The following is a 24,532-nucleotide window of genomic DNA, read 5'->3' as shown; positions in this document are numbered from 1 at the left end:
ACCTCTTGTCGGCCGATGCACATATTGTGTCTGGAAACCCTTCTGCACACGCTGTACAAAAAGTGCCCAAACCGTTATTTTCGACCTGTAGAGATTCCAATCAGTATTTGGAAAGTTAAAGTCACCCATGACAACTACCCTGAGACCTCTACACCTATCCATAATCTGCTTTGCAATGTCTTGCCCCACATCTCTATTACTATATGGGGGGGGGGGGCTATAGAAAACTCATAACAACGTGGCCAATCCTTTCCTATTTCTAACTTCAGCCCGTATTACGTCAGTAGGCAGATCCCCCTCGAACTGCCTTATTGCAGCCGTTGAACTATCCTTGATTAACAATGCTAATCCTGCACCTCTCATACCTTCCCTACTCGTACTGAAACATCTATACTCCGGAACTTCCAACAACTCTTTCCGTCCCTGTTCTAACCCTGTCTCCGTAATAACCACACCATCGCAGTCCCAAGAACCAACCACGCTTCAAGTTCACCTACTTCATTCCGGATCCTCCTTTCATTAAAGTAGACACACTTCTTCCCACCTTCCTGCCTGCCGGTACATTCCTGCAACTTTGATACCCTACTCAGTACCTCACTCCTCTCAAAACTGGCTTCTCGACTGCAGCTCGTATCCTCACCCCCCTGAGAAATTGGTTTCACTCCCCCCCCCCCCCCGCTCCCCCCGATGAGCCGTTGCATATTTTCCTCCCAGTGTATTGGTGCCCCTCTAGTTCAGGTGCAAACCGTCCTGTTTGTACAGGTCCCACCTTCCCCAAAATGTGCTCCAAATATCCACGTAACTGAAACTGTCCTTCCTGCACTATCCCGACAGCCATGTGTTGATCTGCACTCTCTTCCTGTTTCTCAACTCACCAGCACGTGGCACCGGTAACAAAGCAGAAATGACAACATGGCTTGTCCTCGCTGTCAGCTTCCACACAAGCTCTTTAAATTCGTATTGTAAATTACCGTCCCTACTCTTACCTATGTTGTTGGTTCCGATATTTTGCACGACCTGTGTCTGTTCCCCCTCCCCCTTAAGGATTCTGAAAACATGGTCCAAGACGTCACGATCCTGGCACCCAGGAGGCCACATACCATCCGTGAGGCTCTCATTGCCACATAACCGTCTATCTGTCCCTCTATGTATCGAGTAAACAATAACTATTGCTATCCTGCTTTCCCCCTTCCATTCTGAGCCACAGGGGCGGACTCAGTGCTGGAGATCTGGTCACGGTGGATTATCCTTGGTAAGACCCCCCTCCCCACCTCCACTATTACCCAATGCGAAATGCTTGTACTAAGGGGAAGGTCCACAGGGGATCCCGGTACTGATTGTTTCCTCCCAGCCCCTCTTACCATCACCCATCTATCTTAATTCTCTTACATCCCTGAAGCTACTATCTATGCACATCTCTGCCTCCTGAAAGATGCAAGGTTCATCCATCTCGACCTCCAGTTCCCTCACGTGGTTTCTGAGGAGCTGGATATGGGTGAACTTCCCACAGGTGAAATCAACAGGAAATCTGACGGCGTCCCTCATTTCAAACATTCTGCACGAGTAAGATTGCAGTGCCTTCCCTGCCCCCCCCCCCCCCCCCAGTTAACTAGCAAGCGTCCAACTTAAAGACAGGTAAAAATATAACACTTAAGTAGCAACCACTGCGTCTCCCGGCTATCATCTCTCTCGCGCTGTTTTCACTCCCCCGACTATCACTCTCTCCTCTCGCTCTCTTTTCAATGTCCCGGCTGTCTCTCCTCTCGCGGTGTTTTCACTCCCCCGACTGTCTCTCCTCTCGCGCTCTTTTCACTCTCCCGGCTGTCTCTCCTGTCGCACTGTTTTCACTCTCCCGGCTGTCTCTCCTCTCGCGATGTTTTCACTCACATGTCTGTCTCTCCTTAGGATTCTAAAGGTGGGCGCGAAAGGTAGGATTACAGGGATAATTCTCCCACTTTGGAGGATTGCAGCAATTCGACCGGATGAGTAGCCTACTTTTCCACTGCAGGGCTTCCATAATTCTTTGATTAACATCTGTATGTGTGCAAGTATACCTCAACTGAGATTTAAAAAATAGAACACTGCCAGGAAATAATCGGATGTATTCATTTGGTTTGTGATTGCAGGATGTTTCTCATCATTCAATACTAAATCCGGAAACATGTCTGATATTTGGAAAATGAAGGATTCTGTGTAAGTGCTGATGAAATGGTGCGATCGTCACTGTGCAGAGAAACACTAATAACCTGCGTTAACGTGTGTTTTTAACGAAAGCATATAGCTTATAATATTAAGCGGGACGGAATAATATTTAGAGTACAGCAGACAGACAGAGCTTGGTGAACTTGGAACGTTTCTCTTTGCTCAAATCGTTCAGAACGCCTTTTCAATTTACACTGCTCCAGTGGTGTGACAGTGAGGCAAATATATGAATGTACTGAAGGAACTGGCGTTTTCTGAAACAATTAACAGTTCTTTTCCGGAAAAACGTGTTGAGAATTGGCAGCAATATATGAAGACGATGGTTTCAGTCGTGTACCTTGATGACGATTAGAAAGAGAGAAATATATGTCCTGAATGGAATGAATTCCTTATAAAATAAGTAACATGTGAAATAACTCCAGGTGCCTCATTACCACTTTCGAATTCCATTAAGTGCACCTAAAGGGCTCTTTTCACCAGATGGGCACAAAGAAGGCAAGCTCAGAGACTGGATAAATCCTAAAGATGAATAGGAGTTCAGCGTGTGCAGACACACTTTTGGCAAAATGGATTCCAGAAGGAAACGAGGTAGAAAGATTAAATAGTTTTCAAAGCTCTATCACCACTTCGAGAAGTACTTTACCTGCATCTTTCTCACTTGTGCCTTCATCTGCCGGTGCACAAAGAAAAATTATGAACTACAATGCGATTCAATAAATACGGGCTCACATAAATGGTTTCGAATTCGCTAAAGTATAAATTCAATTATAAAATTCCTTGCACATGCACTGTTATTATGGAGATGCGGAGAACGCTGATTGTGTTCCCCCGTATTGTCACATAAGACGACATTTCAGTGTTCCAAGATGCAATGAACACATCACAAAATAAGGGGCATGAGAATAATTTATCCACAGCATAATCACTACAATAAATACTGAAAAACTAATAATATTTACCAAGATATAATTCAGCCTTTCACTAGCGCATTAATTAATAACTGCTGCTCAGCCTCAGGCAGACGAAAACATAGCAGTTATTGATCAAAATTAAATTTGAAATCGCTGTAGTTTTCCCTTTCTGTTGCCTTTTTAAAGGAACATTTCGAATTCAACCGAATGTTTGATGTACATTAATATTACTTGTGCTTCACTTTGTGAACTCACGTATTCACGTGACTCATTTAAACACTTCAGGATACTATTTCCAATCACACGATTGGATGGAGTTTCATAAACTTTGAAATGAATCAGAAACCAACAACAAACATGATGGACGTATTGCATACATTGGACCTAGCCCGCATTTGCATCAATTTGCCTCTCACAGAATGTTTATTTTGATAAGGGTATAGATGACGTAGCTTCCATTTTATATTGGATAGATATACACTTCTTTCAAAAAATATTTTTATTCTCCATTTTCACATTTTCTTCAGAATTTACTCCTGACCAAAAGTAAACGGCAACGGTCACAATGTCAAGCCCCTTATTCACATCAATAACCTCATCCTCCCACCACCCAAAAGAACGGCCAACCTGACAATATAAGCATGAAATGAAACAAATCCTCTCCAGGTGAAAAAAAGGAAAGACTAAAAAGAAATCAGGAATCCCCTGTAGTCACCATTGACATATGGAGTCTACCTCGACCCCCCCCCCCCCCCATAGTCAACGCCATCCAATCCCCGAAATAGTACCGTGAATGACACCCATACATCTTGCCCCCTCACCCCCTCCTAGACTTCTCCCCTCCTCTTGTAAATTCCTCCCCCCACCTCGGTTCCTTCCTCCGAATTTTCACCCCGGCTAGACTCACCAAAACCTGTTCCACCAGGCTCCGATAGCCGCTGCACCTCCCCCACCTCTCTCCCGTTCCCTGGCCGGTTTATGACGGCCAGCGTGGAGGCCCCACCCGGATCTCCTTCCCCCTTGCCCGGTCACATGTAAACCAGAAAAAACCGTTTAGCACACAATCGCAACATTCACAACCCCCCCCCCCCCAAGACCCATCTTTGCATATAAAAGTCCCATCTCTTCATTTGTCCATATAAGTACAGAGTCGACTCATTTGGTACATACACCAACACGCAGTGAAGAAATAAAGGCAGGTGAAACGACATCAATACATGACCATTTCTCAATCCTGCCACAGTCCTTTTGCGTTCGCAAACTCCACCGCCCCTTCCGCCGTCCCAAAATAAATGTCCTTGGATTTGGAGGTCACCCTCAACTTAGCTGAATATGGTATGCCACACTGCTCCTTGCCGATGTACAGTGCCTTCTTCACCCAGATGAATTCAGCCCACCTCCTTTTCAGCTACATCATAGAGTCCTGGTCTATGGGTATACAAGCTCCAGCCCGCTGCACCACCCGCTTCGGTTTGTCCAGCACATAACTTTCTCCTTCACGTTATAACTACGGAAACACAGAGTTATTATTCTTGGCAGTTCACTAGGTTTTTAGTATTTACCTCAATAACCGACGAGCCCCATCCAGCTGATATCCAGAGGGTTCGCCGCCCTCCCCTAATAGCTTCACGAACATCGTGGCAAAATACTCCGTCGGAATTGGGCCTTCCACCCCTTCGGCCAGACCGACAATCCTCAGATTCTGTGCCTGGATCTGTTTTCCTGGTCTTCAATTTTGGCTCGCAGTTCCTTATTGGTCTGTATCACCTTACGCAACTCCTCCCCATCGAGGTGAGTTGATCACTGTGCTGCGACAGTGCCTCTTCCACTTCCTTCAGTGTCTCACCTTGCTCCCACACCTCTCCGGCTGCACTTCTTACCGCCATCCATGCCATGGTCATAAACCTTTCAATCTCACCTGATATCAGAATCCGCTCATCTCTGGAATCAACTTCGTGCACTTCATTTGAACTGCCTCCAATGGCACTACTATCTTTTCTCAAATAAAGGGACTAAAACTGTGCACAATACTCCAGGTGCGGTCTTGCCAATGAGTTCTATGTTCCAGAACTCAAATACGGTGGACACTGTCAGCATGTCATCAGCGGTACCAATCCGCAATTTTCCTGGAACTCCGCGATTCCCCGCCTCCAGTGGGCCAAATTCCTGACTGCGAAGTTAATTCGTAATGTTAAAAATCGTGAACCCGGCGTCATGGCGGATGAGGGAGAGAGTGGTGACATCGGACTGCTGGGCTGGGCACTGTCTGGGATGGCTGGGGTGGTGGGGGAGCGGCCAGGGTCCCGGATGATGGCAAGGGCACGGCCAGTGTTTCCACGGGACTGGGCTGCTGTCCATGCACGGACCGGCTCTGCAACGGCCTGCAAGACAGCCACCTTGCTGCACACCTCATTTAATTACCACCTGCTGAATGACACTGGGCATATGGGTGCACCCATCTTGTCACGCCAGTACAGCAGGCCCGACCCCACACCACAGCAATCACGCACGCCACACGGCGCAAGAACACCCAACCCCCAACTGTCCCCTTTCCCCCCCTAACCCACACACACCCACAAGCTGGGCAGTACGCGGCCCACTCAAGCATAGAGCCTTCCGTCGCGGCTATCGGGGGTCAAGGACGGAGGCCGTGGCCAGTACAACTGGAAAGGGCAGCGCATGCTGACGGTACCCCTGGCCGCAGGGACACGCGCTGGGCCAATGGCCACCACGGACACGTGTATCGATGCGTGACTGGGGCGGGGATAGTGGGCATGAAAGGCAGAGCCCGCAGTGCCAATCCGGGCACCGTGTAGCTCGTTCGACGTGATTGGGTACGCACTTTGCTAACATGCCTGCCTTTTAACCGCTGCATACAATGCATTTTGTAATGGAAACAGCAGTGGTGATTTTTTTCGCAGCCATCTTAGCCCTGGAGGATTCCCTGCAGCTGTATGAGCAGGCGTTCCTCGAGAGGGAGCAAGCTGTAACAGCAGAGCTCGCAGCAGTGTAGTGTGCCGCAGCAGCAGCACATTTAGTAGCAACTGAGGATTGAAAGTAGACCGCACAGCAGACCAAAGAAGCCGAGGTGTAAAGGAGGTACCGCATGAGGCCTCGCTCATACTGGCAGCACCTGTTATTAGAGGAATTGCCAGACCGAGCATGCTGCTGATGTCTCTGGCTGAGCAGTGGAGACAGTGCAACATAGCTGATAGATCAAGGTGCACTGTGGGCAGCATTCGCTCTACCGGTGGTCGTCAAGTTGGTGGTCTCACTGAACGTGGACACCACGGGGCCCTTCCAAGTTGCGAGTAGAGACCTGTTAGGAATCATGCGGATTTCATTGCACGGTGATGTGGAGAACCCGTATGCCCTGTTGGCACAACACATGCATTTCAAAGTGAACCGGGCCCTCCAGGATGTCCGGGAAGCGTATTTCGCCACCATCGCTCACATGCCCAGGGATCAGGGGTGTTCAACGAGATGCATGTACCCCACGGGCCGAAAAGATGACAGGCGGCTCTTCACAACAAGAAAGGTTTCCCCACAATGCACGTGTGCCTAAAGTTAAACATCAGATGCACATCATGCAGGTATGTGCCAGTTACCGTTCAGTATGTAGAACACCGTCACGCTGGCACATTTGACGATTCCTCACATGTTTAAGACTGGGGTATGGACTCCAGTCGACAGGGTTACGCACTGCGGTCGGGGTTGATGATGCCGAATCGGCAGCTACAGACTGGCGACGACATCAGCTCAAATGCGGCTCATGCAGCGTCTAGAGTTGTGATCGAGCGGCTGTTAGGCATCCTGAAGATGAATATCCGATTTCTGGACAGCTCAGTATAATGCTGAGAGGGTTGCGGTATCGTGGTGGCCTGCTGTATCCTCTGCAACATCGAGCAGCAGAGGAACGATGTGGTGGAGATAGGCCACGTCGGACTGACAATCCTGATTCTTTTGCCTCAGTCTGGTCTCAATAAAATTTGAGACGGGTTTTCAGGTATCAATTATTGTTTATTTTAACCAGCTATCTGGGTAACTCACTCTATTGGGAGAGCAGGACACAACCAGTCTCCTGCGTCTTCAACAGCCAGCGTGCAGACAAAGGGACAAAACATCTAAATCCATACACTTTTAAGTTGTAGCAAGTTTCACATATATACGACCAAATAAGGCAACGGTGCCAACCCAAAGCTCCCATAAGATTTCCCCACATTCCTTAATCTGTGCTGAGCCCCCTTTTACCAGTAACCCTTGCAACAAAGTAATGGTCCTCGTGGCTGCCCATCCCCCTCTTCCTTCCTTGAATCCCAGCTGATGTTTAAAAGTCCACTAGCCTAACTCCTTATTCTACTGCAGTAAAATGTTACTCCTAACTTGGCCTGACTATTCATTATGCATTTCTGTTCATTTCCTCATTCCCTCCTTTTGTCATTTCATGATAACCTATTGGTCCAATCCCTATCTGTGCTCAGGATTCCTCCCTCGCAGAATTCTGCTTAGACTGCCCGCACACAGAGGGGCTGGGGACTGTGGTAGTGACGAGAGTCCCGATAGCGGTCCGGCGGGGAAATGGAGGCGACAAAACATTGGTCGTTGTGCCATTGAATAGGTAGTATCCTTGATCCGCATACAGGCTAGCATCACAATCAGTATATCGGTTGAGCAGGAATCCCCCAGTAGCCAAGTTTACCCAGCTTGGAATGCCCATTCGGCCTTCCGAGCAATGCGGAAAGCCTTAGTCCCAAGAGTGATATGAGAGACATTCGCACAGCCACAACGCTGAAGGCCTGCCTTCAACGCGGCACAAGTGGCGTTGTAACAGACGCATTGACCTGATGTCATGGTTATGCAACACTTCCGATCAGTACAAGTGGAGAACAGACATGTTATATTCATTCCATCTCTGCCAGCTAACAGCCGTATCCCTCAATGCTGAAACAATTCTCGGACGACCGGGAATCTCTATTAGGAGTGAAGTGGCTAGGTATATACGGTGTCCACCGTTGAAGGTTATCATACTGTGATTGGGAGTTATCCCGAGGAAGGGGGAGGCAAATAGCTGGTGGGGCCGAACACGGATCGTAAGTAAGAGTAACTTGCTCGGGCGGTGGCTCGGAACTCTGACAGTGAACCACCGTTTTGGGGACTTCCCCAACGCGGTGAGATGGAAAATAACCTAGACACTGATGCGGGGTTCGGGTAGCAGCCAATCTGTCCCTGGCCATACATGCGGAGGTAGATTTGGCAGAAGATATTCATGCTGCCCACGTTTCCTTCATTCTGGGTCCTAAGTGAAGTAAGTATACCTCCTGATAACCTGCGTTCTCCTCGTGCCTCCCTTCTTACTCGTTCCGTCCTCATGCTATTTCTCCTCTCTCCCCTACAACCTTTTCCTACCCCCTCCACACGGTCTGATTTTACCTTTATGGCACCAGTCTTATCACATCCATAATCAAATGTACATTTACTCCAAAAACAAGGCAATGTCCGTGCAATGTTCCCTTCCCATCGCCGGGACCGATATAATTGTTTCATGAGCCAATCATTGACCTTTAACATGATAAACTTCCAGGAGTGGACACTATGCACTCGTACATGGGGGCAGCGGAGAACGGTACCTCTGCATAAGTGAAATGGCCTTGTAATTTGGTCGGGATTACAGGTATAGATGGTGTTCCAAGTGAGGCGAATCTGAGGACAGCACAGGCGTCATGTATCCAATCAGTCATGCTCCACACCTGTACAACAGCACTGGTGAAAGGAGGCAGGTTAGTGAACGAACATATTGGTGTGGTGGAGGTAGACCCAGCACTCCGCCCCTCCACTTCAAATGCAGCGGGGGTGATAAGGAGAACTTCGAAGGGCTCCTGTCAGTGTTCCTTCAATCCTTTCTGAGTCCAGTTCTTAACCATGACATAGCTACCAGGTTGCGCTGATGTATCATTTTTTCATTTTTCAAGCGAGCTATCTGATGAGGACGGTGACGGGTGACCCGCTAGAACCTGGCTATGGAGATTATTCTGGGCTTTAGTGAGGGCTAGAACATAGATAGTCCTTTCTTCAGTCATATGGTGAAACTGGACCAGTCTGGGATCAGGAAGGTTCCACGGTATTCTAATGGGCCTGCCATGAAATATCTCGGCAGGAGAGAGCCGGGCAGATCCCGCAGGTGTGGTCGCAGCTGGGAGGGGGCAACGGGGAGAAACGTAAACCCCCAGTCCACTCGTAATTTGGCCAAATTGGTTTTGAGGGTCTGATTGTGTCTCTCAACCAAGCCGGCCGCCTGCGGTCTGTACGCATAGTGGAACGGCTGGCGTATGCTCAACTGGGAGCAGAACTTCTCGCTAATCTTTCCAATAAATGGGGCGCCTTATCAGAACTTAACTGAGCTGGTATTCCGTACATAAATACCTCGTCATATTTTTACAACCTCTGGCTCTACGTCCAACTTCCTTCTGGTGCGATGGTCACCAGTAACGGGATGTTACCTTGGTGAGTAATGATGGGCCAAGTCTATCAGCATAACCCGAGCCATAGCCAGTTTACAACACATATTACGGCATCCAACGATTAAACAGTATACAATTATAATAATATTTTTGGATTTTGGATTTGTTTATTGTCAAGTGTACCGAGGTACAGTGAAAAGTATTTTTCTGCAAGCAGCTCAACAGATCATTCAGTACATGGGAAGAAAAGGGAATTAAACAGAATTCAAGAAAATACAAGAAAATACATGAGAATACATAATAGGCCAACACAATATATATATAACAAGTGTTATCGATCCATGTATCAGGTAAAACACCATGACCGAGCTATGAGAGCTAAGTCTGAGCTGAATCTCTTGTTGTACAGACTAGCAATATCTCTCATCATTTTCATTCTCATGTACATGTCATGATTTGTAAACTGTGCACGTATTTCAATGGTAAATGCATCCATCTGGCATACCAGTGTCGATAGACCCTTTGTGCTGTGCTTTCCTCAAGTCCAATCACCGTGAATCATTGCTGTCGCCGCTCAGGAAGGTAACACAAGAGCTATTTCCGTGTGTTCCACTATTTCCAAGGTATCTGACTACCTTGTGGTAGCATCACCGTAACAGCTTCTCAAGTCCCTTGAAACAACACTTAACTCAGTCCATCAACGATCAAAAAGTCTTTTATCCCTCACTGGTTTTTTTAATGTAGGAAAGTGCTTTCCGTTTCTCATTGGAATGGTAAATTATGATATCATGTATGATCCACTGATTATATTGCTTGCTTAATTACAGAAGCTTCAACCGATCCTGCTTATATTCCTGACTTCCTTACACTAACGTTGAACATTGTACTGGACCATGTAATCTGCCAGCCCTGCCTAACTTGAGACAATAACTCAGTTTTCTTCAAATCCCTTTTGTCCGTTATCATTTTCCTTGCAGCATGAAGTGTATACTGGCCATTATTCGTTTTTTTTTCAATAACACCACTCGCACATTTAATACAGTTAACTTTTTGGTGTTAGAACCAAATTGAATCCTCACATAACAGTCCCTAACAACTTACAGGGCATTTCGTCTGCATTAACTGTTACACTCTCCAATGTTATATTGGTTGCCGCATTGGTTACAAATTTCCCCTCGTGGCAGAAAGCTGCCAACATTCTTAAACTATTGTCATTTAAAATACGGGGGTTCCTCGTCAGTCGCTGCTGTCTGCCGAGACCATTAATAACTCCACCGCGTAATACGCCCCTCCTGGACACCACAGATCACACATCAGCTAACGTCCAGTGACAGTTGTCTGACCGGAGGTTTCACTATTTAGTAATAATTTGATACTTTGATTTGTTTCTAACCCGTAAGGTTTTTCTTCCGGACTCTATCGTTTAATTCCCAAAAATATGTAGCCAATTGTATCATTAGTTTTTCCCCCGTAATGTCTGAACCATTCCTCTCCGGAGTTTCTGTTGTTCCGGTGAACCTGTTGTTGAGGTTCGTCGTTAGTATTATTGTTGCTTCATCTGAAAACCAAATGAACAGGGCAAAGGCGGGGAGGGCCCTATTTCTTGATTTGTACCTTCCTATCCTTGCTTGGATAAACCAGAAGTACCCTCTCCAGGACTTCCAGATTTCTATTACCACCATTCCTCTTTTTCTAACTCAGTGATTCAATCAGGTCGAAAATTCCCCTGATACATTTCGGATATTGCTGCTTCATCGACTTCAATGTTTTTAATTCTGATTGTGACATGATTTTTTGAAAGCTAAGTTCCGAACATGACATGATAATGTGCTGGTTTAGCTCACTGATCTAAATCGCTGGCTTTGAAAGCAGACCAAGCAGTCCAACAGCACGGTTCAATTCCCGTACCAGCCTCCCCAGACAGGCGCCGGAATGTGTCTTTTCACAGTAACCTCATTAAAGCCTACTCGTGACAATAAGCGATTTTCATGTTTCATTTCATTTAATTTTCATGGTATCACCTGTCCTATCCTTACTGCTAACATGTTTCATTCACTGGCATCCTGACACCCACACCCAAACATCCCTTTTTCCCTTGTCCGAGCGGTTGGGAGATATGATCTATCCTGTGGCACGGCACCATTGCAGTGATACAGTCTCGAAGCACTGTCAGGATAATTTTACGTCCCCAGGTCATCACAAACTACAATCACCAGTTTGCTTTGAGCCGAAGCATTTACCCATTTCTATTGTTCTAAATGCAATATCAAATCGGCTGACTACGCTACATCTGTCATTCTCCTAGGTTCCATATGATTACTCCTTGACCAAACTACTAGGCTACAAGACGAGCGACACCATTGACACGATGTTTCATTATGTTCACAACGAATTATTTTAAACTGGGGACCAATTCTCTAATAAAACTGCCCCTCTGTTTCTATCAGCTGTGATTAAAAAGTACAAATTACTTTTGCTGCCCCGAGTAAATTTTGGTCACTCTTTCAACATGTGTCCCCCTCATCATCATCTCTAATTAACACATCATCAATATATACGAAAGTCAAATCATGTCTCTTTCACGTGCAACAAGTGTGTTCAGTTGCAGCTCTTGTTAGACCGCTTGACGGCTCTGGAGCTGCGGTTGGACCCACTTTGGAGCATCCGCGATGCTGAGGAGGTCGTGGACAGCACGTTTTGCGAGTTGGTCACACCGCAGGTGAAAGTTACTGAGGGAGATAGCAAATGAGTGAACAAAAGACAGAGCAGGAGTAGGAAGGCAGTGCAGGTGTCCCCTACGGTCATCTCCCTGCAAAACAGATATACCGCTTTGGATACTGTTGAGGGAGATGTCTCACCAGGGGAAGGCAGCAGAGTCCAGTTTCATGGTACCGTGGCTGGCTCTGCTGCACAGCAGGGCATGGAGAAAAATGGCAGGGCTATCGTGATAGGGCACTCGATTGTAAGGGGAATAGACAGGCGGTTCTGTGGACGCAATCGAGACTCCAGGATGGTATGTTGCCTCCCTGGTGCAAGGGTCAAGGATGTCACAGAGCGGCTGCAGGACATTCTGGGGGGGGGGGGGTGAGGGTGAACAGCCAGCTGTCATGGTGCACATAGGCACCAACGATATAGGTACAAAAACGGGTTGAGGTCCTTCAAGCGGAATTCAGGGAGTTAGAAGTTAAACTAAAAACTAGAACCTCAAAGCTAGTAATCTCAGGATTGCCACCAGTGCCACGAGCTAGTCAGAGTATGAATGTCAGGATTGATAGGATGAATGCGTGGCTCGAGAGATGGTGCAAGAGGGAGAGATACAAATTCCTGGGGCATTGGGACAGGTTCTGGGGGAGGTGGGACCAGTACAAACAGGACGGTCTGCACCTGGGCAGGACTGGAACCGATGTCCTGGGGGGGGGGGGCGGTGTTTTCTAGAGCTGTTGGGGAGGGTTTAAACTAATGTGGCAGGGGGATGGGAACCGATGCAGGAATTTGGAAGGTAGTAAAACAGGAACAGAGGCAAAAGGAAGCAAGGGGAAAAGTGTAAGGCAGAGAAGACATAGTCAAAAATCTGAAAGGGCGACAGTACAAGGCACAGTGACTGAGGGGGGCTCAGTGAATAGGCCCAGTAATAACAAAAGGAATAAAACTGGAGATGTTAAGATTCAAAACAGAGGTAAAAAAAAACCCAACATAAGTGTACTTTACCTGAATGCTCGTAGTATTCAGAATAAAGTAAATGAGTTGATGGCACAAATCATCGTAAATGACTATGATTTAGTCGCCATTACTGAAACATGGTTAAAGGATGCTCACGACTGGGAGTTAAATATCCGAGGGTATCAAACTATTATTAAGTACAGAGTGGATGGTAAGGGAGGTGGTGTTGCTCTGTTATTTAAGGATGACATCCGGGCAATAGTAAGGGATGACATCGGTGTTATGGAGGATAAGGTTGAATCCATTTGGGTGGAAATCAGGAATAGTGAGGCGAAAAAGTCACTGATAGGAGTAGTCTATCGTCCGCCAAATAGTAACGTTCTGGTCGGGTAGGAAATAAACAAAGAAATAACTGATGCATGTAGAAGTGGTAAAGCAGTTATCATGGGGGATTTTAATCTACATGTCGATTGGTTTAACCAGGTCGGTCAAGGCAACATTGAGGAGGAGTTTATAGAATGTATCCGCGATAGTTTCCTAGAACAGTATGTAATGGAACCTACGAGGGAACAGGCGGTCCTAGATCTTGTCCTGTGTAATGAGACAGGATTGATTCATGATCTCATAGTTAGGGATCCTCTCGGAAGGAGCAATTACAAGATGGTGGAATTTAAAATACAGATGGAGGGTGAGAGAGTAAAATCAAATACTATTGTGTTGTGTTTAAACAAAGGAGATTACAAGGGGATGAGAGAAGAACTAGCTGAGGTAGACTGGGAGCTAAGACTTTATGGTGTAACAGTTGAGGAGCAGTGGAGAACCTTCCATGCGATTTTTCACAGTGCTCAGCAAAGGTTTATACCAACAAAAAGGAAGGACGGTAGATAGAGGGGAAATCGACGGTGGATATCTAAGGAAATAAGGGAGAGTATCAAATTGAAGGAAAAAGCAGATTCAGTGGCAAATATTGCTGGGAGAGTAGAGGACTAGGAAATATTTAGGGGGCAACAGAAAGCTACTAAAAAAGCTATAAAGAAGAGTACGATAGAGTATGAGTGTAAACTTGCTCAGAGTATAAAAACAGACAGTAAAGGTTTTGACGAACATATAAAACAAAAAAGAGTGGCTAAGGTAAATATTGGTCATTTAGAGGATGACAAGAGAGTTTTAATAATGGGAAATGAGGAAATGGCTGAGGAACTGAACAGGTTTTTTGGGTCGGTCTTCACAGTGGAAGACACAAATAACATGCCAGCGACTGATAGAAATGAGGCTATGACAGCTGAGGACCTTGAGAGGCTTGTTATCACTAAGGAGGTAGTGATGGGCAAGCTAATGGGGCTAAAGGTAGACAAATCACCTGGCCCTGATGGAATGCATCCCAGAGTGCTAAACGAGATGGCTAGGGAAATTGCAGATGCACTCGTGATAGTTTACCGAAATTCACTAGACTCTGGGGTGGTCCCGGTGGATTGGAAATTAGCATACGTGACACCACTGTTTAAAAAAGGAGGTAGGCAGAAAGCACGAAATTATTGGCCAGTGAGCTGAACTTCGGTAGTAGGGCAGATGTTGGAATCTACCATCAAGGAAGAAATAGCGAGGCATCTGGATATAAATTGTCCCATTGGGCAGACGCAGCATGGGTTCATAAAGGTCAGGTCATGCCTAACTAATTTAGTGGAATTTTTTGAGGACATTACCAGTGCAGTAGGTAATGGGGAGCTGATGGATGTGGTATATCTTGATTTCCAGAAATCCTTTGACATGGGATTTGGATAGGTTAAGTGAATGGGCTAGGGTCTGGCAGATGGAATACAATGTTGACAAATGTGAGGTTATCCATTTTGGTAGGAATAGCAGCAAACGGGATTATTATTTAAACGATAAAATATTAAAGCATGCCGCTGTGCAGAAAGACTTGGGTGTGCTAGTGCATGATTCACAGAAGGTTGGTTTACAGGTGCAACAGGTGATTAAGACGGCAAATGGAATTTTGTCCTTCATTGCTAAAGGGATGGAGTTTACGACTAGGGAGGTTATGTTGCAATTGTATAAGGTGTTAGTGAGGTCACACCTGGAGTATTGTGTTCAGTTTTGGTCTCCTTACTTGAGAAAGGACGTCCTGGCACTGGAGGGTGTGCAGAGGATATTCACTAGGTTAATCCCAGAGCTGAAGGGTTTGGATGATGAGGAGAAGTTGAGTATACTGGGACTGTACTCATTGGAATTTAGAAGGATGAGGGGGGATCTTATAGAAACATTTAAAATTATGAAGGGAATAGATAGGATAGCTGCGGGCAGGTTGTTTCCACTGGCGGGTGAAATCAGAACCAGGGGACATAGCCTCAAAATAATGGGAAGTAGATTTAGGGCTGAGTTTAGGAGGAACTTCTTCACCCAAAGGGTTGTGAATCTATGGAATTCCTTGCCAGTGAAGCAGTTGAGGCTCCTTCATTACATGTTTTTAAGGTAAAGATAGATAGTTTTTTGAAGAATAAAGGGATTAAGGGTTATGGTGTTCGGGCCGGAAAGTGGAGCTGAGTCCACAAAAGATCAGCCATGATCTAATTGAGTGGCGGAGCAGGCTCGAGGGGCCAGATGGCCTACTCCTGCTGCTAGTTCTTATATTCTTATGTTTAATCAGGTCCCTTACTATTGCCTGAAAGTGGTTCGGGGAATTAACATATCCTTGTGCCAATTTACAGTATACGTAACGTTTAGTACCAAAGGTATTACTAGTTTTGCTTTCCTTATCTCCTCTATTTATCAGTTGGTGTTCATATCTTAATTTTTCTTTTTTTCATCTATTTTTATTAATCTTTCCCTTGCTTTCTTAATTAGGTTCTTAATGATTCTCATTTCCTGATACTGGAAGTAATACTCCTAATCTAAGCTCCTGTCCCGTATCTTTATTCCTTCAAGCTCCATCTGCAATGTAGTCCAAAAATAATCCAAAGTCTTTGCTGTATGAAAATCCCCGATCAAAAAATTTGATGTGTAGTGAGTTTCCAGAGAAAATACTGAAATCTCCACAAATTTGGAAAACAGCGAACAAAATTTTTAATTGTAGGTACATCATGGCTGCTTCTAACAAAGGAGCACATGGCGCACACCGAATGCCTCGTCTTCACATTTCAATTTAAATGCCTTTGCTCTCTTATTTCTTAATTTTTCTTGCATCCAAGATTATGCCGAGTTGAAACTAATCATATTCAAATCCTAGTTTATACATTTTGATTTTGCTTTTTGTTTACTTCTTGAGAATTATGTTCTAGTTAACTCCCACAACATTAATCATTATTACTGATTTCCTAAAGAAATTTCAAATACTTACCCCGTTTTAAATCTCACTTTAACGGCCGAGTACATCTCGTAATTGATGTGCAACTTCGTTTTGTAAAATACAATATTTTAAAAACTAGGAATACCAGAGGATGTTCACAAATCCTTATTAAACGGATTCGTTCATTCGTTGGAGATCACCATTCAAACAAAAGGAATTCAAAGCATTATACTTTCATTCATCTCAACCAACCGAACAATGAAAGTTTGAATTTTCAAAGAAACCAGAATAGAATTTTACAAACTCCTGAGAGCTCCACTTTCCGATACAGTTCTAAATTTTCCAAGTCTCTCGTTCCACCTAGTGGCCATTCATTTCCCAATTATTTGTTTCAATCAAAAAACGTATCTCCCAACAATAAATTTTAACTTAGCCAATTCTAATTGTACGGAATTGAATTGCCTCCAGGACATTCCACCAGCGGGCTTAACTGAATTGTCTCTGTGACATTCCACCAACCCGTTAAAGACCTTAACCGAATTTGTGCAATTTAATAAAACCAATTTTAGCCAATTCTAATTGTACTGAATTGAATTGTTTCAAAACATTCCATCAGCGGTCTTAACTGAATTGTCTCTGTGACATTCCATCAACCCGTTAAAGACCTTAACCGAATAAAAGTGTAATTTAATATAACCAATTTTAATTTTCAACTCCCATGCAACTAACTTACTAGGCAACATTCCAACAGCTGAATTGTTACTCCGTATTCACTCAATTATGTCCCAACCCTATGCCGTACCTGTATCGACTGAAATAAATTCTTCTAATCCGCCAGACTGACCATTGATTTAGTCGAGACTATCTTACCCGATCAAATGCGAGTGATTAGACTGTAATCAGAATTCGAGAGAGAGGAAAATCAACATGGTAATTTTACAGCTACTCATATCGTGGGCCCATTTCCTCTTTCCCCGTCCGAGATCAGTCCAATTCTGATTTCGCAGATGAGAGGTGAATGTCTGGAGAAATCCCGGATTTCGGCACCAAATGACAAGGCTGATTCTTTTGCCTCAGTCTGGTCTCAATAAAATTTGTGACGGGTTTGCAGGTATCTATTATTGTTTATTTTAACCAGCTAGCTGGGTGTCTCACTCTATTGGGAGAGCAGGACACAACCAGTCTCCTGGCTCTTCAACAGCCAGAGTGCAGACAAAGGGACAAAACATCTAATTTCATATAAACTCCAGTTGCATCAAGTTTCACATACGTACGACCAAATAAGGCCACGCTGCAAATTCAAAGCTCCCAGAGGCTCTCCCCACATTCCTTATACTGGCCTGAGGCCCCTTTTCCCAGTATCCCTTGCAACAAAGAAATGGTTCTAGTGGCTGCCCATCCCCCTCTTCCTTCCTTGAATCCCAATTGATGTTTAAAATTCCACTAACCTAACGCATTATTCTACTGCAGTAAAATCGTACTCATAACTTGGCCTAACTACCCATTATGCCTTTCTGTTCATTTCCTCAGGATGACGGGGATTCATGGTGGAGGCAGGGTGAGCAGGAGATGATCCCAAAGCGTGGCACGAGAGGCCACACTAACGTGGTGCCAGGACCAACGCATACGGAACCTCTGATCATCTCCCGGTTTATAGACTCGTGGCGACAGGAAACTGGCCATTTACACGGATACTGCCTCCCACCCCAACACTACGGGCACAGCCTTCCCCATAACCTGTAGACCACATGCCTTCAAGCCCATCCATGATACATACGGGATGTGGTCATTGGATTGGCAGTAACAACAGGTCTGTTCCATGGATTGAAGATCATGACAAATCGCTCTGCGTTGATCTATGGTGCTCCGTATTGTTTGACAACGTCTTACTCCTGTCCACTGCAGAACTTTCCACCGTCCACCTGGATGATCTCTGCAATCGAGCTGTCGAGTTAATCACAGGGTGCCATCGGATCCTCGGGGTGGCGGTGGCGCGGGAAGTCCAGGGAGGTGGCGGGATGAGGAGACGGAGGCAAGCACACACAGAAATTACCCCCATCCCCCCCCCCCCCGTCCGGTCTCTGGCCTTCGCACACCAGTCTACCACTCACATCGATCTGACAGAGCACAAAGGCAGTTTGGAACAGTTTGAACAGGTGTTTCCTGTGCACCAGTATATATGGATACGAGCCCCAGATCCGACAACTAATGTTTGCCCTGCACCAGTGTCAACCTTACTTGTGTATTATTTTCGACCTTATGGGCCTTAACGCCACCACGCCACACCACCGACCAGTCCAATCGTGCATCATGCCTTGTGTTTTGCAGAAACACCAAGAAAACCTGGACCATTCTGGTGCTCCCTCACATGTCCACAATCCCAAGCAGAAAGCATCAAGGTAACAGAAATGGACAGTCACAGCAGCCGGCGAAACGCAACCCGAGTCATCACGGAGCACCAGTCCTGGTATTGCACGGACTTATCGACATATCCTTATCCAAGACCCTGCAGCATCTCAGGGAAACTTACCTCGGCTGGTCCCTTTAGTGAACTGTCTCCTGCGGCACTATCCGTTGCGCACAACATGCGTGCGGTGGTGCATAAAGTGGAGGCAAGAATTCCCTAGGAGGCGGACGGCCGGAAAAGTGGACCAATTGGTCCCCTCGATAGTGGAGATGCACCTGAAAGTCGGAGACTTCATGAGGGGTTGACAGCAACGACCCAGCACCTGAAGTTGCAGTTGGAGTAGACCAACAACCTGCAAAGACAGGAGGCGATGCCCGTAAAGCATGGCACACAAGCCAACACCGCACGATTGGGGTCCATGGTGGAGGCCTTCGAGGCGAAAGTATCGACCACGGTACGGATGCCCGATGCCTATGGCACTCTTTGCGGACAGTGGCTGAGACACAAGACAAAGCTGTCCTTCTGCAGACAGTCATTATTGAGGCCACCATGACACAGTTGTCGCGCACCAGGTCATGGCCCTTTCAAACTGCTTCGGTGCTATATCGGAACGGTGCGATCGATGGCCTGGAACGAGGTCCTGGTCGGTGGCGGTCGAAGGGCGGGCGTTGGGGCTGGGTTTGGCCCTGTGTCTCAACGTCAGCATGCGCTCAATGGCACTGTGTCCCAACCCCATACCGCTGTACCCATACGCCCCGCATCTCCCGTCCCATCATCCATACCTTTGCCAAGGCTGAGCTTCAATAGGACCGTGTGATGGAATGCTCAGCTTGCATGCATGGATCAGCCAGGTAGGCGATAGAAAGTGCTTCCAGGGGCAGACATCAGACATGTTCATGCAATGCCCAGCACCAAAGGTTATCGCACACCGGAACACCATCATCCTGATTCCAGTGAGCAGAATCACTGCTACTGTCAACGCAGCTCGCATAGCCATAGTAACTCAGGAAGGAATCATGGAGGGGTGGCGAAGTTGGCGGATGAAGTGTGGTCTTTGGAGGGGATTGTCTGACGGTGGCGGCGGGGATGTAGGCATGAACACAGTGTTCTCCCAATCAGTGAACCTGGGCACGATTAAAACATCCCGTTTGAGATGGGGCAGGCGCAAACATTGTGCGGCCAGATGTCCCTGATCGAGCCTCATGCCCAGCCCATTCTCACCCACCCTCATATCCTCCCACTTTTGTCGAGACCTAGCATTGATCCTCATGCTGCCGCAAAACACCCCTCTGCTGCACGATGTTGTGGGGGACGCATAAGCTCGCTACGATGTGTGACACTATCCCATTATGGGACGATAGATCGTGGTGCAGGCCCCTCCTCAACTTCATCTGCAGTAATCGTCGCACAGTTCCATCACGTCCCTGGTCCCTGCTTCGACGTCGTTGTAGAATGTCTTCACCTCCGTCTGTTGCCGCCGGATAGTCGTCCTTAGCCACATCTGCTGCCGAAAACCCATGCCGAACTGGAGCCAAGGCCTCAGCCGTGAATGTGCCCGAGGATGTTACAAACCGTCGAGTGGTCCAGTGTTAAGGTAGCCGTGCACACTGGCCGGTTATGGCGTGCAGACGTGTATATATATATATATATATATTTATTTTAGATTACCCAATTGATTTGCCAAATAAAGGGCAATTTGGCGTGGCCAATCCATCTACCCTGAACATCGTTGGGTTTTGCGGGGCCAAACCAACGCAACACGGGGAGAATGTGTGAATCCACATGGACAGTGACCCAAAGCTGGGATCGAATCTTTGACCACGGCGCCATGAGGTTGCTGTGCTACCCCTAGTGCAGACGTATATGACGTGCATCTCATGGTCTCACCAGCTCCACATGCATAGTGTGGAACCAATTTCGGATTGTGAAAGCTGGCTTGCCTTGGGCCAGTGCTCTTCGAGGGACTTGGTTACGTCCATCCCCCTGGACCTGGTAAATCTCGGCGATGAAGGGAACCCCCGCTCCCCGGGTGTTCTGGTGCTTTATCTCGACATTGACTTCGATATAATATGCAGACCTATCAGAAAGGGCCGAGGTGACTGCACAGGTAAATCTGTGCCCGACGTCTGATATATCCCAAGCAAATCTCCATTCGGTGCCTGGAAGGACCCGGTGTCTTGCATTTTCAGGGAAACCATTGCTTTGACGGCCACTGGAAGCAAGTATCCTTCCCCATAATCCCTGGAGTCAGGTGCCATGATGCGGATGATATGTATTTCCACGATAGGTATTTCCATTTTCCTAAATGCGTCTCTCAAAGTGCCTTTTTTATTTCCCCTCGATTCCAGATCCCAACATATTGGCGACCACTGATGTGAAGCTTTCTACTCTGGAAGTCGATCATGTTCTTCATTGGGTGAGGCTATTACAGATGCCACTCTTGATTCTTCCAGCAACTGTCCCGTATCACGGAATGATTGAATTATCATGACAAGACCGTTTAGTATCTTCCTTTGGCAATCTCGTTTCCGAGCATTCCGTCCCATGCGATCAAATTAATTTTAGCCTGGTCAGTTGTTGCAAGACATCAGATTTCATTTCGCTTTGAAAGCGGTCGAAACAGAAGGTACACGAGGAACGACAATAAAATAATACCTAAGATCAAGTATTAGTGCCTCGACATCTGGTTTGCTACGATCCGGTAGGTGCTGCTACATAAGTGCAAATATGTATTTTCCATGCTTGCCAGGCACTCAAAATAATTGAATATATACAACTGCGTGTTAGTTTTTCTGCTATATTTACGAAACCGGCAAAATGTAATTAACCCACAATGATACAAGGTGCATTCAACGTGACGATTTCAAATTACAGCAGTCGCTTTTCAGATATATTAAGAGTCAAGCTGGATTTTTGAATCACGAAACAACGCACACGAATAAATCACAATTATATGTTCAATATTTTGTCCATCAACGTTTACCTTTATCTTTTTCGTCCAGCTTTTCCTCTATTATAGTGGACGGCAAGAATCGAAGGAATGTCAGACAATCAGAGAATTTACAGTACAGAAAGGGGCCATTCAGCCCATGGCGGTTGCACAATCCCTTCGAAAGTGCACACGCCTCCATGCTATCCCCGTAACCCAGTAAACCCGCCAACCTTTTGGACAGTGTGGGCCAATCCACCAAACCTGCACATATTTGGACTATTGGAGGAAACAAGAGCACCCGGAGGAAATACACGCAGACTCGGGGATGAAGTGAAAACTCCACACAGTCACCCCAGGCCGAAACCTGGAGCTGCCAGGCAGCAGTGCCAGTCAATGGGCCGCCCCTAAATTAAATCAAGTACTGCACAAGCAATCCTTCGCGAATTGTCACTGTGGGCATAATTCAACTAACGTTACATTTAAAAGTATGTAATGATATCGCACTTTTTATACAAATTGACGGAAGGCTAGGACCGACGTACAATCTTTCAACATCTACGCATGACATTCTTTTTGAGTTGTTAGTTTAATGAAATGAAAAATGTTGTACCTTGGAGCTGTGGAATATTCAGACAAAATTTCGTCACATTGCTCACCTAATTCCTTGAGCGACTTGCGACAGGCAGATAATTCTAAAGAGGAACACATAATAATCGGACAATTAATCGTCTCATGCTGAAAGTCAGATGATTCAATTTTCAGATTCTGACTGATTGCGAGGAATATCTGAGCCCACAAAGTTCATTCCACACGTGGAATTACGTGTGCTTCTAGCCCCGTCCATGTTCATCATATCTCATCATTTGACTGATACATTTAATTTCGTTTTCTCTACTTTCCTCAGAAAAATCTCTGTAATTAACGCTCATTACTTTCCTGGTCAGTATTTTTCAAACGTAGCGCAGAGAAAAGAAAGCTGTCTCTTTTCAGTTGTTTACTGAAAAATGGAGACTGGATTGCAAATACGGTGATCATTGTTTTCTGTGTCCGTGCATTTCCAAGCATCTGCGTTATGTTTTACTTTAAAATCGTTGTTAATTCGAATGTCAACTGAACGTCACCAGTATCCATAATTTCCCCCATGAACGAGGTTCAGCCTATTCTATATTTCAAGATAGCTTTAAATTATGTGGCTTCGTTGCGACCAACGTTTTGACAAGTAAAACATATGACATATGAAATGCATTTTATCACCTACTTTCATTCAATTCACGTTCGATGTCCACTAATGAAGGCAAAAGACACATTTAAACAACAACATATAACATGGAAACAGTATCAGCAATTTTGGAATCGAGTAATCAAGTTATTTTGCAAACGGACGAAATTATTTTTCAAGTTACGAAAAATATAGTACTATCAATACGGAACATAGCTGGCATTCTGTGGCTGGCTGGGATTGATATTCATTTTTTTGAAACTTCGTGTAAGTTAAAACACGTGGTGTGCGTGCGTGTGTCTTTGAGTTTGCTAGTGGATATGTTGAGGTGGAATTTTATTTTCGGCGGCAGATTGCTGCCGATGTAAAAATGGCTGCTCCCATTGCCTCCAATCCATAATATGTCCGTTAGGCACATCATCTTTCAAGGTTGCATCTTTTTCCAATTCTGTTCCTTTTTGTTCCTCCTCTTGAAATGCACGTTGGAGTTCCATTTTCTAAAGCGATGTTGTCAGTCATGGACACAACCAATGCTTTTGGGCAAAACCGTGAAAAACGAAGAGCATTAAGGATAGGTTATCTATGTATTGCATCGGTTCAGTGAGAGACATAATGGAAATTGTGATTTAGCGATTAGTAAATTAGGTATTTCCGTGTGGTGTTTATGAAAAAATGTTGAATAATTTCTCTTTTTTCAAATTTATAATGCCTAATTCATTGATTCCAATTAAGGGGCACTTTACCGTGGCCAATCCACCTACCCTGCACTGCACTTCTTTGGGTTATGAGGGCGAAACCCACGCTAACACTGTGAGAATGTGCAAATTGCAGATGGACAGTGACCCAGAGCCGGCATCGAATCTGGGATATCGGTGCCGTGAGACAGCAGTGCTAATGACTGCGCCACCGTGCTGTCCCCAAATGTTGAACACTGTTGACAGGAGTCAGCAGGTGTTTTAGAGAAGCAAATTGTTTCCCAAAGTGGAATTTGTCCATTTCCTTTGTATGGCAGGTGTGCAAAATGTATCAGCTGTACATCAATTATTCTTATTGCTAGCTACCTTCCCTTACAAATCGTGCTGACTCCAGCCATGAAAAGAGTTCCGGCCAACCAAGATAACACACATGTAATTTGATCGAGGCGGCGGATGGTCGGCACAATGGTTAGCATTACTGCATCACAGCGCTAGATAATCATGCTCAATTCCCGCCATGGATCACCGTTTCAAAGGCTTTGCCAAGTCCCATGTTTACAATCTGTAGGAGTTCCGGTTTCCTCCCATAGTGCACCATGTGCAGGTTAGTTGAATTGACCATGCTAAACCTCCCATTTTTGCCCAAAGGTTAGACAATGTCAAAAGGTCACAGGGTTGGGGCGGGGACGTGAACCTAGGTGTCGTGTTCTTTCAGAGAATGGGTGCAGACTCGATGTACCGATCAGGGTCTTTCTGCACTGT

The 24,532-nt window shown here is 45.8% G+C and overlaps 1 protein-coding gene across 1 annotated transcript in view; it reads right to left on the bottom strand.

The window, feature by feature from the left end:
• Positions 1-24,532, bottom strand: part of LOC119974296 (myosin-8) — a 263,344-nt gene that overhangs the window by 4,025 nt on the left and 234,787 nt on the right. Inside the window, exons 26-29 of the mRNA XM_038813068.1 lie at positions 23,115-23,141; positions 22,513-22,548; positions 21,908-21,934; positions 2,846-2,872 (exon numbers count right to left, since the gene is read on the bottom strand). Coding sequence (XP_038668996.1) covers positions 2,846-2,872; positions 21,908-21,934; positions 22,513-22,548; positions 23,115-23,141 — 117 coding nt within the window. The remainder of the gene's footprint in view (positions 1-2,845; positions 2,873-21,907; positions 21,935-22,512; positions 22,549-23,114; positions 23,142-24,532) is intronic.

The sequence above is a fragment of the Scyliorhinus canicula genome, chromosome 12 (assembly GCF_902713615.1).
Source record: "Scyliorhinus canicula chromosome 12, sScyCan1.1, whole genome shotgun sequence".
NCBI lineage: Eukaryota > Metazoa > Chordata > Chondrichthyes > Carcharhiniformes > Scyliorhinidae > Scyliorhinus > Scyliorhinus canicula.
The sequence above is the reverse complement of the archived record's forward strand: the minus strand, read 5'-3'. Positions and strand labels throughout refer to the sequence as shown.